Here is a 14,370-nt window from a genome sequence, read left to right on the forward strand (position 1 = left end):
CTGTCAGCAGCAGAGTTTCTCTGTTTAACACCTGTACATAAAGAAGGCACAAGGTAGACTTTTTATTCATTTTTTAAATGTAAATAAAAATAAATAAAATAAATTAAATTTAAATCCTGCCACATCTTTTGGCATTCAAGGGAGAGTTGAGGAGTCTAACAGCCTGGGGCAAGAAGCAGCTCTGTAGTTTGGTGGTTCAGCAGCAGATACTTCTGTATCTTTTTCCAGATGGCAGCAGGGTGAACTGTGGCTGGGGTGGCTGCTGTCTTTCAGTGTCCTTTGGGCTCTGTGCTGACACCTCACTTCACTGAGGTCACTGATGCTCTGTAGATGGGAATCATTGACGTTCTGGGCAGTTTTAATTAAACGCTTTAGAGTGTTCCTGTCCTGGGCCATGTACGAACCATGCCAGTTTGTGATGTTTTCAGTCAGCATGCTTTCTATTGCTTCTCTGTAGAAGTTAACAAGGATCTTGCCTTGGAATTTAGCCATAGAAAGTGGAGCCTTGTCTGTGCTTTTTTAACCTGGGTGGTGATGTGTGACGACGAAGATAGGTTCTCAATGATGGTAATTCCAAGGAACCTATAGCTGTTCACCTGCTCCACCTCAGCTCGGCTGATGTAGACAGGGGTGTGTGTCTTGCCTCCTTCTTTCTAAAATTAACAATCAGCTCCTTGGTTTTGCTGACATTGAGCAGTATGTTGTTTTCTGTACACCACTCTGCAAGATTGTTGATTTCCTCCGAGTATGAACGCTCATCGTTGTTTGTAATGTGGTGGTGTCGTCCACATATTTCACAATAGACTGATGTCTGGGAGTGCAGTCATGGCTATACAGTATGAACAGGAATGCTAGTGAATGTTATTTCTTAAGATCACTCTGAGGGAATTTCTTTAAAATTAGCAGAAGCATCTACTTTGAGTCACAAATAAACTGATCAGACTTTGGTTGTTATTATTATCAATGGTCAAGATCACTGTGACCTTTGATTCTTCAGAAAGCAATATCTTAAGAATGCCTTTAGAGAATTGTTGGAAATTTGGCACAAAACGTCAGCTTGGACTCAATGATGAATTGATGTGTCCATTTCAGTCTCTTAAATATGATATCTTAAGATGGCCTTCAAGGAATATCTTCAGATTTGGCCCAAGCATCTACTTATGGTGCGTTTTCACTACATGGTACCGGCTCTACTCTACTCGCCTTTTTTGGTTGTCCAGTAGGAAAAAGTACCTGGTACTTGGTACCTGGTACCTGGTACCTGGTAACACCTTTTTTGGTCCCTGCTCTCCCTAGGTTACAAAAAAGCTGACCAGGTACTATGAGGTACTAAAAGGTGCCATGACGGCATGCACGGAATACCCTGAACAGCGCAAACAACAAAGCTATTGTAGCGACCGCAGTTTTGTATAATTTTTTTCCTTTCCAAAAATGGCAACCAGAAAGATCACGCCGTGATCACTCGAGGACGTGCAAATGTTCCTCCCCTTGCTTGCTGACGAGAGGAGCTCGGCTCCCCTGAAAGCCTCCCTTGAGACGTTCAGGGGAAGCTCTAAAAAATTGTTCTCGATTATGTGATAGATTATATATTTTCTGTCACATAAACTCCTCCAACTGACCGACAGAAGGGACAGGGGCGGCTGTGACTCAGAGGTAGAGTAGGTTGTCTATAGGAAGCACAGCGGTTCAATCCCCAGCAATATGTCGAAGCAAGATACCGAACCTGAAAATGCTCCTGATGCCGCGTCATCGGAGTATACATGCGTATGAATGCTTACTACCTAGTAGGTGGCACCTTGTACGGTAGCCTCTACCACCACTGTGTGAATGTGAGTGAATGGGTGAATGTGAAATGTCCTGTGAAAGCGCTTTGAGTGGTCGAAGAGACTAGAAAAGCGCTATACAAGTACAGTCCGTTTACCATTACAGAGAGAGAGAGGAAATGTTACCGCTGGTATTCAGCGCTTACAGTGGTATAAGTACAATCTTTTTCGCAGTTACCCTGATATTGACCGTGAGCTGCCATACACTTTATGAATGTGACATGTTTTAGTCATGGTGCGCACCAGAAAATGGGGCTCCCCCGAAAGCCACGGTGTAATTCGAACCCTGTTTGTCACGTTGAAACTGATGCCAAGGCAGTATCACACGCTGTCGCTATGACAATCAGCTGCACTGAGGCGGTACTATCTTCTAATGTCAAGTCAAGTCAATTTTATTTATAAAATGGAATGGAAAACGACCTCCAGAGTAGTACCCAATACCAACAGCGAATAGTATAGAGTAGAGTAGAGCCAGTACCATGTAGTGGAAATGCGCCATTAGACTCAGTAATTAACTAATTAAAATTTGGTTGTCAAAGGTTCAAGGTCACTATCACCTCTTGACAGATCCCCCAGAGTGAGGTTATTCAATCGTTATTGCCCCCTGATGTTTGTCTGCAGTATAGGTCATAAAGCCCACCCCTCCGTGTTAGTGAATGGTCATAGACCAAACTAACAACTTAAGGTACACGCCAAATAATTTTTTCCTTTTTCCTTTCTGGCCATTATGTCATATCTCAGGAACAGAGGTGGAGATATTTGGTCAGATACTGAACTGGTGACACTAGTCTTGTTCTTCTTGATGTTTTTTCTGGAAACTTTGCTGATCCTAGAGATCTTCTGTGCTGCCAGGGGGAAGATGTGTGTGAAGCTTCCTTGGTTTCACAGACATGGATGTAAACTGTAAAAGCAATTTGACTGATGTGTGAAGGCATACAACCACCAGGCAGTAATTCTAGTTGTTGTTTGCATCAGATAATACTTGGTTCCATGTGATTAAAAATAAACTGCTTTTTCTTACAGGTGGGACACATTCATGCTGGTTGCTCTAAGGAGGTGACTGTTACCTTTTGCTCCAATCAGCCGGTGACTCTGAGCAGCCAGCAGATGACATGCAAGGTTAGTCAGGTGGATTTCCAGCAGCCGCTCGAGCAGGTGGTTGACTGGGACGATGGACAGAGAACGGTGCAGTGGCTGAGCTCTTCCAAAAAGGCTTCAGGAGCTCCACAGCAGTCTGGAAAGAATAGGGTAAACACGTTGACTGTGATGTGAAAGTGATGCTGAAAAGAGGGTTTACAACTTGAGTTGAGCAAATATGTATATGTTTGCATGCAGGTGATACATACAGATCCCGAACCCTGTTGCTCTGTGGTCGAGGGCTCCCAGTGGGAGTTGGAATTGCATATCAGCGCAGTTTGTGACTTTGTGAAGTTCAACTGCAACACAAACACCATTAACTTCAAGGATACCATGCTCTACCAAAGCAGGCTGCACCAGTAAGTCAGGTTCATGGTATTTGCAGTATAGAAACCAAAACCATACAAATAAATGATTTGGGCATCCAGAGGAGTCAGACACTTAAGATGATAAAATACTGATGATCTAAATGAAGCTGTGGGCTCACACTTGACCTCAGGTTGTTGGTTATTACACATCTTTCTGACACTATGACAGTGATCAGAGCAATGCTCAGTGAAGTGCTAATAATATTCAAATCTTGAGTGTGTTTCTCTGCAGACTGCACATAGAGAATTGTGGCACTGTTAAACTGGAATTCTCCTTCCAAGTCCTCATGGATCCAAAGGACAACAGTGCACACCATGAAGAAGAAGGTACTGTAGTTATATTATGGCATATCTTGAGGTCAGCGTTTGACAGAGCAACAGTGGCTCTTAAAAAAGTCTTAAAAGGCATTTAATTAAATAATCAAAAAATAAGGCCTTAATTGTTTTAAAATGTTTTAGATACAGCTCAAACATTATATTTTATGAATCATTTTTTCCAGTCTTGCAGTGTAAAATCCCAAAATAAATAGTGACATTGTTTCCTTTTAAATAAATTTATAGAATGCTTCTTGTAAGTAACATCATGCAGATCAGGATAGCAGAACCACCAGCTGCGAAGCACAGAGCAGGGATCCCCTGTCTGCTAGCTCGCTGTTAATGTACCCTAAATGACATGGGGAAGTGCCAGTTGAATGAAAATTGTCTTTTTAACAAAGATTGTACGGCATGGCGTTTTAAATCTTGCATGATAGGAATCAAGGCAGTGGAGTCCCACATGCAGAATTAGAAATAGAAAATGCAGAGACAATAACTGACAAATGCAAGCTCTGTTCAATTGCCATCTCGCCACAAGACAACAGTCATGTTTTATGTTATAATAATCATTTGGACAATGCTGTCCCATATTCAAAGTAATTGATGTTGAACCTTTGTTTTTTAATTCAGCTTTGGTGAATTTGAAATTGTTCTCAATTTTTTTCTGATAGCACTGACAGTGTCTTAAACTGTCATTTCTGTCTTGCTTCAAGTTATAGGAGCCCTGATTTCATTCATTATTTGCCATAATCTAATGTGATATACCTGTATTTTAATGATTTTTAAAATAGATGTTGGAGCTGTATGTAAATGTCAACACATTTTCTCTTTGACAGATGTAACGCTTACTTCTCGAGCAGGCAGCAGGTCAGCAGTGTTAACTGGAACCTGTCCTGCCAGTGCTCTGGCCAGAATCACCTCTCTTCTGAGAGGGAATCCTAAGCTCCCGCCCTTCAGCATTGAGCCCATGATGGGGATCATAGAGCCTGGTGCCATTCAGGATTTCAGCATTCGCTTTTCCCCTATGGAGATAGCCCAGTTTCAGGGCAGGCTACTCTGCAGGTGCACTAAATTATTTTCTAAATTTGTCATTTAAAAAAAGAATAGACAAGTGATATAACAGTGAAGAAGTAAATATTCTTTGACAGAGCTTTGCCACTGTTAGAGGCTTGCTGGTTTATTTTTCAGACTCTAAACTGATTCATGCTGCACCAGAGAAAACATTAGTTGGACACCTTGTGGCCTGAGCCTGGAGTCATAGTGTATGGCATTAGCAGTGTTGGGAAGGTTACTTTTGAAATGTAATAAGTTACGGATTACTAGTTGCTCTGTTAAAAATGTAATAACTTACTTGATCAAAGTAATGTAACGTATTGCAAAAAGTTTCTTTTCTAAAAAGGGCACTAAAGCTGAAAAGACCTAATAACATAAGTGTATAAATATTGCACTCATATTTGTCTCAACAGCTTTGCTGACCCATTTTGAACTTCCATCAAAAGAAGGCATCCCTGCGAGGCAGAAAGATGAAAAGCAATAGAATAAATATTTTCTTCAACATATACTTTTAACAGAAAAGACTTTTTGTCATATGTAACCCCCTTGTAATCACCAACATGTTGATTAGTAACTGTAATTTAATTACATATTTTCTCAATTACTGTTACTGATTACAATTTCTTTTATTTTGTAGGTACTCCACAACACTGGACATTTGTTTGAACTGAGAAGTGTGGGAGGACAGGTTGACTGTGAGGAAGTGAATGGATGTCTTCCCAGGAATTATGACTAAGACTTTGTTGGGTTTGTGTTTGTGTGCGTGTGTGTGTGTGAGCGTGTGTGTGTGTGTGCGTGTCTGTGTGTGTGTGTGTGTCTGTGTGTGTGTGTGTGTGTGTCTGTGTGTGTGTGTGTGTGTGTCTGTGTGTGTGTGTGTGTGTGTGTACAGTATCCCCAACTTGCAAGATGGAAATCAGGCTCCCTGTATCTCAGTGTGTGGCCGCAGCCTGCTGCCCCACTGTCACTTTGACCTGGAGGAATCAGACTACATCAGTGGGAACCGCTGTAACCCTGAATTTAGGGGCTCTCTGGACCCTAACACCAGGGTCATAGAGTTCAATGCTGTTGGCTTCTCTGTACCAACAAAAAGGTAACAGAGAGAAGAGCTTCTTATCTCTATCACTGTCAGCTGCAACACGTTGAATATGTGTGTCTTCTTGGTTTACACCATGCAGATGTTTCAGCGTGGTGAACCCAACCAATAAACCCTTCTCATTCAAGTGGAGGTGTGAAGACACAGGTAGCAGCCCATTCTGCTGCCTCACGCCATGCGGTACCATCTTACCCGGGAACAAAGTGGAAGTAAGAATGGAAACACACATTTGTCTTTCAGTTCCTTTAACTAAAGTTTGTCATCTTATTCAACTCATCCCAGCCTTTGTTCCATTACACATCAGTCAGCCTCAATCTCTCTCCTAATTTGGAATGATTGGTCAGTATTGTTTCAGTGTCCCTGTCTGCCCCTGCCCCATGTTATCACAACAGATCTAGTCCTACCTATTCTCGGCCATCTCATCTAATACCATTCTATTTTTATCTCATATCATATCATTTTCTAGCTCAGTTCATCTGATCTAATCTGTTCTATGTTGTTCATCACTCGTTCTCTCCACCCTTCCTCATCTTTATTCTTCTCAATCACCTTTCTATTTTACTCACTTATTCTTCCACCATGTCTATTCTTTTTCTTAAAGATAAAATGTGTAGAATTTAGGGGGTTTGGTGGCCTCTAGCGGTGAGTTGCAGATTGCAACCATCTAAAACTCGTCCCGTCTAGAATTCCTTCAGTTTTCACAATTCATGTGGTTTTCATCGGAAGCTGAGTTATCCACAGAGGCCTCTTCCTCTCCAAAACAAACTGATCAGGCAACTCAAACAGCTATAAACACCAAATAAAGCAGTTTCATGTTACAAATCAGTGAATCTGTGATGTGATCTGGTAGAGGAACTCACCCCCAACAATCCTGTTTTCTCATAAGTTAATGTGTGCTCACCTTTTTCTGATCCAGACATTCAGGAGGTTTTTACTGTGAGCTGAGTTATCCACAGAGGCCTCTTCCTCTCCGAAACAAACAAACAGATTTCAACTGATCTAAAACCAAATAAAACAGTTTAAGCTTAAAACTCCATTTATTTCCAATGCACTTTGGCATGACGCAGTGAGTAGCTAGTCCCATACATGTTAATGAGAAGTTACCTTTTTTTCTCTGATAACTTAAGATCCAGATGTTCAGGAGGTTTTCAAAGCAGGCCAAATTATCGTCAAAGGTCTTTTCTTCTCCAAAACAAATCGGATCTGGTGATTTAAAACACCAGAAACACTGAAAAAAGCACTCTCACATTACAAACACTGTCACTCCAGTGCTGCTCACTGCATTGGTGCCACTATGGTGGCCAATGTGAAAATCCGAATGGCAGAATCTGAAGCCAGTGTTTGGTTTGTTCGTTCTGGACAACTGTAGAAACATGCGATACGACATGTCAATTTCCATGAACTAGGACATGCTTCCTGTGTAGATATGAATAGCTCATTCTAAGGTAACGAAAACACAATGATTCTTATTTTCATGTGATTATGCACTAATGAAAACATATTTGTTATATCATTTTCAATTTCTGGCCATATATACCCCTTAATCCTACAAACTGAAGCTTTAGACTGCTAAGTCATTTGTAATCCTCTGGTCTGTCTGTCTCTCTCTCTCTCTCTCTCTCTCTCTCTCTCTCTCTCTCTCTGTGTGTGTGTGTGTGTGTGTGTGTGTGTGTGTGTGTGTGTGTGTGTGTGTGTGTGTGTGTGTGTCAGGTGTGTTTTGAGTATGTAGCTGAGCAGCTGGATCCTGTGGAATCATTCTGGATTTTTGTGATTGAGACTCTGTCCCTGTCTGTCCCCTTCCTGTGTGTGGGCACCACTAAAGAACCACTGGTCTATCTTGACAGACCTCACCTTGACTTTGGAGAACTGCTTGTTGGTATGTAACATATATAGACACACACTCGTACAAGCATTTCCACACCAAGTATTCAACACTAAACAATGGTGTCTTTCAGTAAAGGGGAACAATTATTTGTGAGGATAAAGACAGACACAGTTTTCCAATTTTCTATGCCAAGGCTTAAGTCTATATGACCTTAACAGATTGCCGTAAACCTTTTGAGGCAATAATCACTTTTTCAAGGCTCTTGGACTTAATTTTCTGGTTAACCACCAATGGGTAAAATTTATCCACTGCTGTTTTTTAAATGTCTGTAATGCTGTCTCAATAAGTCCCCCAGTCTGAAACTTTTTCTTAAAGACGTGGACAATTAACATGTCATTTTCTGGTAGTGATGGGTTTATCCAAACACTCGTGCCTTGTGATAAACTTGAGGTCACTGCACGCTCAGCTCTAAAGCAGCCTCATCACAAGTTGAGTTTTTTGTTTGTCTCCACCATACGTTATAAAAATTAAGAAAAAGCCAGATTTATTTATTTATTTTTAAAAATGCCATTTATAAGCACCAGTGGTAAATTTTACCTCTACATAGAGAGTGCGGCCATTTTCATGCTATTAATTTTGCACATTACCAGAAGCATTTTATGTTGCTATGACAACACCTTTTGTCAACTTCTGTGAGGCTGTTTATTCGTGGGACTAACGTGTCCCAGGTGATCTGATCACAAGTGAATTCAAGTGTGCTGTGCTGTGATCACTCAAACCACATTCAGTATTAGACAAATGAGACACACACAATATGTTTGTGTACATACATATACACAAATGTACGTTTGTGTATATGTATGTATATTTGTATGTATGAATAAGTGACAGGGAGAGACAGAGAGACTTACCATCTGTCTGTCTCTTATCCATAGCTGTGTTGTTTTCCCTGCTATTTTCTCATGTTACTGTTTTTTTTTATATAATTGTACTGTTTGTATTAACATGTTTTAAGAACTTAGTATTGTATACATTCATGCCAAGAAAGAAACTCATACTGACAGAGAAAGAGAGAGAGACAGGGAGGGACTGTCAATATGCAGCCCTACAATAAAATAAGATTTGACTTATCTTAAATTTAAAAAAGTCTTTAATTGGTTAAAAACAACACAACAGAAATGACTGACGTGTATTTGGATATAAAGCAGGGAGGTGGATCACAGGAAGTGGTCACTCAAGACACATGTGGAGACACATTGTGGTGTGAACAGGCAGATGTAAAGCTGTCCACTTGTGATCCAATCACCCAAGACTCTAATACGTCGGATAAACAGGCTCTGTATGTAATAGCGCACAGTCATAAGTCTTTGCAAACCCTTACTATTGACAACAGAAAGAGAATAAGACTTACATCAGGCATTTGATTTTTCAGTGCAAGTTTACTAGCAAATTGTCTATTTGTGAGTAGCATGTAGCCTGCTCCTACAGGTACAGGACTCTTTTTTTCACTGCATCTTGTACTGGGAATATCAATTAATTCTAATAATGGGTAAATTTTACCAGTTGGTAGATTTAGGTATACAGCAATCACTGGCACTTCTAGTGTGAAGGTCCACGTGAGATCTTTGTCAAAGAGACCCTATTATGCTCATTTTCTGGATCATATTTGTATTTCAGGGTTCTACTAGAACAGGTTTACATGCTTTAATGTTCAGAAAACACATTGTCAAGTCCACCTCTTTTTCCCACCAAATTGACGCGAGGACAACTCGATTCAAGGTTCCAACTCAAACTTTTATTTTATTTTTAGTTGGTTGGGCGTCTTGTTTCATAGGTTGTAAACCTTTAAAGACAGAAAACAAAATTACCATCCAGCACAGAACCAAAAAGTTGGCACATTACCCATTTTCAATTAATTAATCATTTAAGCCTTTTAAATTGAATAAAGAATAATCAAGAAAAAGAGTAGTGTTTTAACATTTAACAGAATATATATGCTATAATTTTACTCTATTTAAGCTCAAAATTAAATATCTTAATAGCTTATTGGACAGAAAATCAAATCAAATAAATGCTGCACATTTCAGACGACAAGAAGCAAATAAACATTCTACAGACCATTGGCGTCTTTGGCCTGAATCCAAAGGTGGACTTGGGTCTCCTCTCCTTTGTCTCCTCTTGCTCCTTTCTCCTCTGTGTGTGTGACTGTTGAGCTCCCCCAGTCCTTCCCAGGTGCTCTAAATCAGAGTGCAATCAAGCACCCTCTTGCCTCTCGCTGTTGCACTCTGGGAAGTGTAGTCCCATGTACTGAGACTCAACTCAACACACATCATGTGTCTCATACTGTCCTCTGCTGCAGCGCCTCTGTCTGAAACAGTCTTTTCTGAGTTTATGTCCTACCTCCTGAAATCCTAGTCTGCTCTGATAGATTACATTGAGATGTCACATTGTTATGGAAGTAAACACTGAAACTCAAACAAGCTGTTTGCAGTAGTAGTGTCCTCTGAGGGAGAGAGCTCCCTTTCGCTTGGACTTTGGGCTGTATTACTTGGAGAGCTTTTACAACCACAAAAATTTCACACAAAACAATAAAGAAAAGGGAAAACCCCATAAAGCATGATTGGGCCCCTTTAAGATGAGGGTTAATGCAGATGTGTATGGTTGAGGTTGTGTTTCTACTTTAATGAGGTTCTTATTGTGAATGTCGTACAAACATTGGACGTCATGCAAGAAGCCATGTGTAAAAAGATCTTTTCTTATTTTGTTTGTATCCATGATCTGTTCTTATTTTATTAGTACCCATTGGTTTTTGGGATTCACCAATGTGATCTCATTTTTGCTCTTCTCTTAGGTAAGAAAGTTTTATGAGTGGTCAAGAGCACTCTGACCAAGATAAGAAAAAACATCTTGTTTTCACAGGCCCAGCGCAAGTTTAACATTTGAAGAACATTTAAAAAAAAATCGGAATATAATGTAATCAAATTTAGATAACGTTTTAGAGTACTTACGTGTAATGACTGTATCATTAATTTTCTCATCAGCTTGGTGGATCGATCCCAGTAACTCTAATTTCAGTTACAGTGGTTCAGCAGAGGTGAACAGAGCTGGAATGTAACTAAGTACATTTATTCCTTGAATATTCCCTGTGGCTATTTGCTGCACGTAATCCCCTCTCTCCCCCTTTCATACCCCGAAAAAAGAATTGGCAACTATTATTATAGTTGTGTCATTTTTTCCAGCTTCAATCTATATGTGTGTGTGTGTGTGGGGGGGGGGTGCACAGGTCGCAGAATGAAACAGACAGTTGATGTGGTGAATGGAGAGCAGGAGCTTTTCCACTTCTCTGTGGTGCAGTCATCTCTTCTCTGTGACAAGCAGCAGTCCAAACTCATTGTGCAGCCCATGACCGGTACAGTGGCAGCTAAAGACAGGTCAGTGACACCATAACACACACTAAGTATGACTGAATGTAAAGGCTTCAGTCTTCAAAAGCAATATGTAAATTATGAGGTTTAAAAGTGTTTCAGTATTGATTTTTTTGAAAACACAATCACTGACTTCTGTATTGTGTACTGTGCATCTGGCACAAATGGCTAATCTCATAGCATAGATTGTAGAAAGTAAGAGAGAGCAGTGTATCTGTCAATGATTGGGAAGTCTTTGGTGCAGGTTGCCACTGTTGGTGTCCTTCATGCCCTGCCAGCAGGGTTATGTGAGCTTCAGATTGGTCTTGAAAGTGAAGAGGAAGTCAGAGCCACTCGCACTCACAATTAAAGCAGATTGTTTCAGCATGAGCACATCTGTTCAAGTTGAAAAGCCTGACGGAGGCCTCAGAGACATCGACCGTAATCCTCAAGATACTCTGGACTTTGGAAAGGTGCGCACACGTTCACAACACAAACACAAATAGTCACATGGCTTTATGTGTGAGGATTCAACATGACAGTCACTTCATGTATGTGTGGGGATCTTAGAGCAATTCACCTTTAATTCCTTGGTGTCCAATCTGGCAAGATTAAACCTGGAAGTGAACTTTGACCTATTTGGATAGGTCCCTGTTCAGAAACCTCTGCCCTAAGACTGAGTTTTCCTCAACAATAATTATGTTAGACTATTTTTTATGCATCCATGCCGTTGATAGTCGACGCTGGAGACGTTATGTTATCAGGTTATTTATCTGTCCATGCGTATGTCTGACCATCACATTCAGGTAAACGTGATATCTCAAGAACCACCTTAAGAGAACTTTTTAAAAATTGGCACAAATCTACTTGGACTCAACAATGACCTGATTAGAATCATTCTGATGAGTGCAATATCTTTAAGAATGTCTCAATAGTTTTTCCTCAGATTTGGCACAAACGTCCACTTGGACTTGGCTGATTAGAATTTGGTCAAAGGACAAGGTCTTTGTGATCTCATAAAACATGTTTTAGGCCATAACTCGAGAATTCATACACCAGTTATGACAAATTTCACACAAATGTGTAATACAATAATATGATGAAGTGATGATATTTTATATCCAGAAGGTCAAAGATCAATTCACTGTGACATAATGTTCTGCAAAAGCACTTTTATGGTTATCACTCAGTTCACATGAGTGGTAAATGGAAACTAAGTGGTAAAAATATTTTAAATATTGTGAACATTTAAACTGATATATGGTGGGATATGAATATAGTTTTAGTTGGCTACAACGTGTTTTGTTGCTGAACCCTCCAAAGCAGCACATTACTCAGCTTCTGTGGTGGTGCCTCCAAACTCTGACGGCCATCTACCACTTGTAATACACCATAGATAAGTACCTCATATAACCCTACTTCAACAAAAATCTGAACTATCCCTTCAGTTTCCCATCTCAATGAACACATTTCTTTATTGTGTTCTGTATTTTTGCAGTAACTGTTTTCTTCCCAAGGTTTCTATTGCAGGTATGCTGCCTTTTGTGTGGACAGTCTTCATTGACCAACAGCATTAATAATCACATTTGACTGATATTACAATGTTAAGAAATTATTCTATTGAAACAATAGAAAATTCATATTTTGGACGATGATTCTGAAGGGTTCTCCAGCAGACAAAAAGCTAAAAGCTAAGTGTTAGCAGACTTCAAGATCAATGAAAATTTGGAAAACATTCAGTTGCTTCCAATTAGCTGATATTGAAAGATATTGCAGACTGGTGTGGGGAAACAAGTTTGGGTAGGGTCTTATTGGACAGAGGGTAGATGATAGAGTTCTTATAGAGTCTGATGGGGGGAAGTTTTAAGGGGGTCCACATCACCTGTTGTGTGGCTGCTCTTTCCATAGCCTGTGATGGTCCTCATTCCTCTCCACACCTCCCTAGTGTTGTTGTGCTGAAGCTGTCTCTCCACCTTCCCTCTGTAATCCCCTTTGGCCTGCCTCAGGCTCTTCTTCAGCTCATGTTGAACATGTTGTCTCCATCCCTGAAGGCCTCCTTTTTCTGGTTGAGAAGTGCCTTGATGTCACTGGTAATCCAGGGTTTATTGTTGCTGAAGCAGCAAACAGTGTGCAGGGTTTGTAGCATAGGCAGAGGATCACCAGATTTGTGATCAGACAATAACATGCAACATGATGATGAGAACTGAGAAAAAGCTTCAGAAAATGTGTGTACACATTTTCTACTGTATTTGGGATAAGCTGATTACTACTGTAGTTCATTTATCCTGCTTTCTCATTGATAGGTATCACCTATAATATAACTGCTTTTGTAGTAGCTATTGTAGAAATTTTACCTCCTTCTCAATGCTTGTGGTGCAGGTGGTGAATTTTTTTTGCCCAGTACGTGGCTCTAACACCCAGAGCCTTCCCGTATCCAACCCCACAAACCAGCACTGCAGCATCAGACCTGTCATAGAGGGCGACCAGTGGAGTATGGAACCCTCCGTGACCCTTGGACCCCTACAAAGCAAGACTTACAATATCACCTATCAACCACTGACCATGACTGCTGAGGGAGAGAAACACCTGGTAAAGGAGCACTAACATTTCAACAATCTCTACTTTAATTGTACACTCTTTTGCATTTCATCGAACAAAACAGAGCAATGAAGTGTAACATGAACTTTATCACAGACTTTAACCTGTCATATATGTCCCTATTTCCTCAGGGATCTGTCTCTTTCACCTTCCCTAATGGAATAGGAAAGCTGTTCATTCTGCAAGGAACTGCTGAACCTCCCCAGGCAGAGGACACCATTGTGCACAAACTGCCTGCCAAGAGTCTTCACACAGAGCTGCTCTGTGTGCACAACTGGCTCTCCAAGCAACAGCGGTAAAGCACACACACTCACACACACTCTGTCACACACACACACACACACAGCCATGTTTTCATGTTAACTTCACCAAGTGAGTGAAGTAAAATTTCAGTTCAGTCAGGATCACTTAGTCAAGGAAAACACTTCTTAGCTTCTTGCTCTTAGATTTAGCTTATTATTAGTATTTGGAAGTGTAAAACAGGAACAGCACATGTTTCTGAGGCAGGGAGACCAGAAGTGCTGCAGCAAATAAAATAAAAGAACAAAAACCCCAAAACGTCCATACCAGGCAAACCTCCCTGGCCTTCCAAGGCTTCTTGGAAGAGCCAGTAGGAGGAGCTAGATGCAATTTGGGTTTAAAGAGACTAGCATGGTAATTCAGGCCCACAACTAGTAGCATATCAAGGAAATTAGGCTGTAACTAATATTATATGCTAAACATTTAATTGAAGCTAGCAGATTAAAGAGCTTTA

At 40.5% G+C, this 14,370-nt stretch overlaps 1 protein-coding gene across 5 annotated transcripts in view; it reads left to right on the forward strand.

Annotated features, from left to right (window-relative positions):
- LOC121954904 (axonemal central pair apparatus protein HYDIN) overlaps nt 1-14,370 on the forward strand; it is a 148,891-nt gene that overhangs the window by 123,161 nt on the left and 11,360 nt on the right. For all 5 annotated transcript variants that reach the window (XM_088086604.1, XM_088086609.1, XM_088086608.1 and 2 more), the window contains exons 70-80: nt 2,847-3,071; nt 3,159-3,319; nt 3,561-3,655; nt 4,480-4,705; nt 5,586-5,786; nt 5,872-5,998; nt 7,500-7,665; nt 10,898-11,045; nt 11,284-11,491; nt 13,398-13,607; nt 13,748-13,911. In XM_088086604.1, the coding sequence (XP_087942730.1) occupies nt 2,847-3,071; nt 3,159-3,319; nt 3,561-3,655; nt 4,480-4,705; nt 5,586-5,786; nt 5,872-5,998; nt 7,500-7,665; nt 10,898-11,045; nt 11,284-11,491; nt 13,398-13,607; nt 13,748-13,911 (1,931 nt within the window). The remainder of the gene's footprint in view (nt 1-2,846; nt 3,072-3,158; nt 3,320-3,560; nt 3,656-4,479; nt 4,706-5,585; nt 5,787-5,871; nt 5,999-7,499; nt 7,666-10,897; nt 11,046-11,283; nt 11,492-13,397; nt 13,608-13,747; nt 13,912-14,370) is intronic.

The sequence above is a fragment of the Plectropomus leopardus genome, chromosome 13 (assembly GCF_026936395.1).
Source record: "Plectropomus leopardus strain MGB_pleo_1.0 chromosome 13, ASM2693639v1, whole genome shotgun sequence".
NCBI classification, from domain to species: domain Eukaryota; kingdom Metazoa; phylum Chordata; class Actinopteri; order Perciformes; family Serranidae; genus Plectropomus; species Plectropomus leopardus.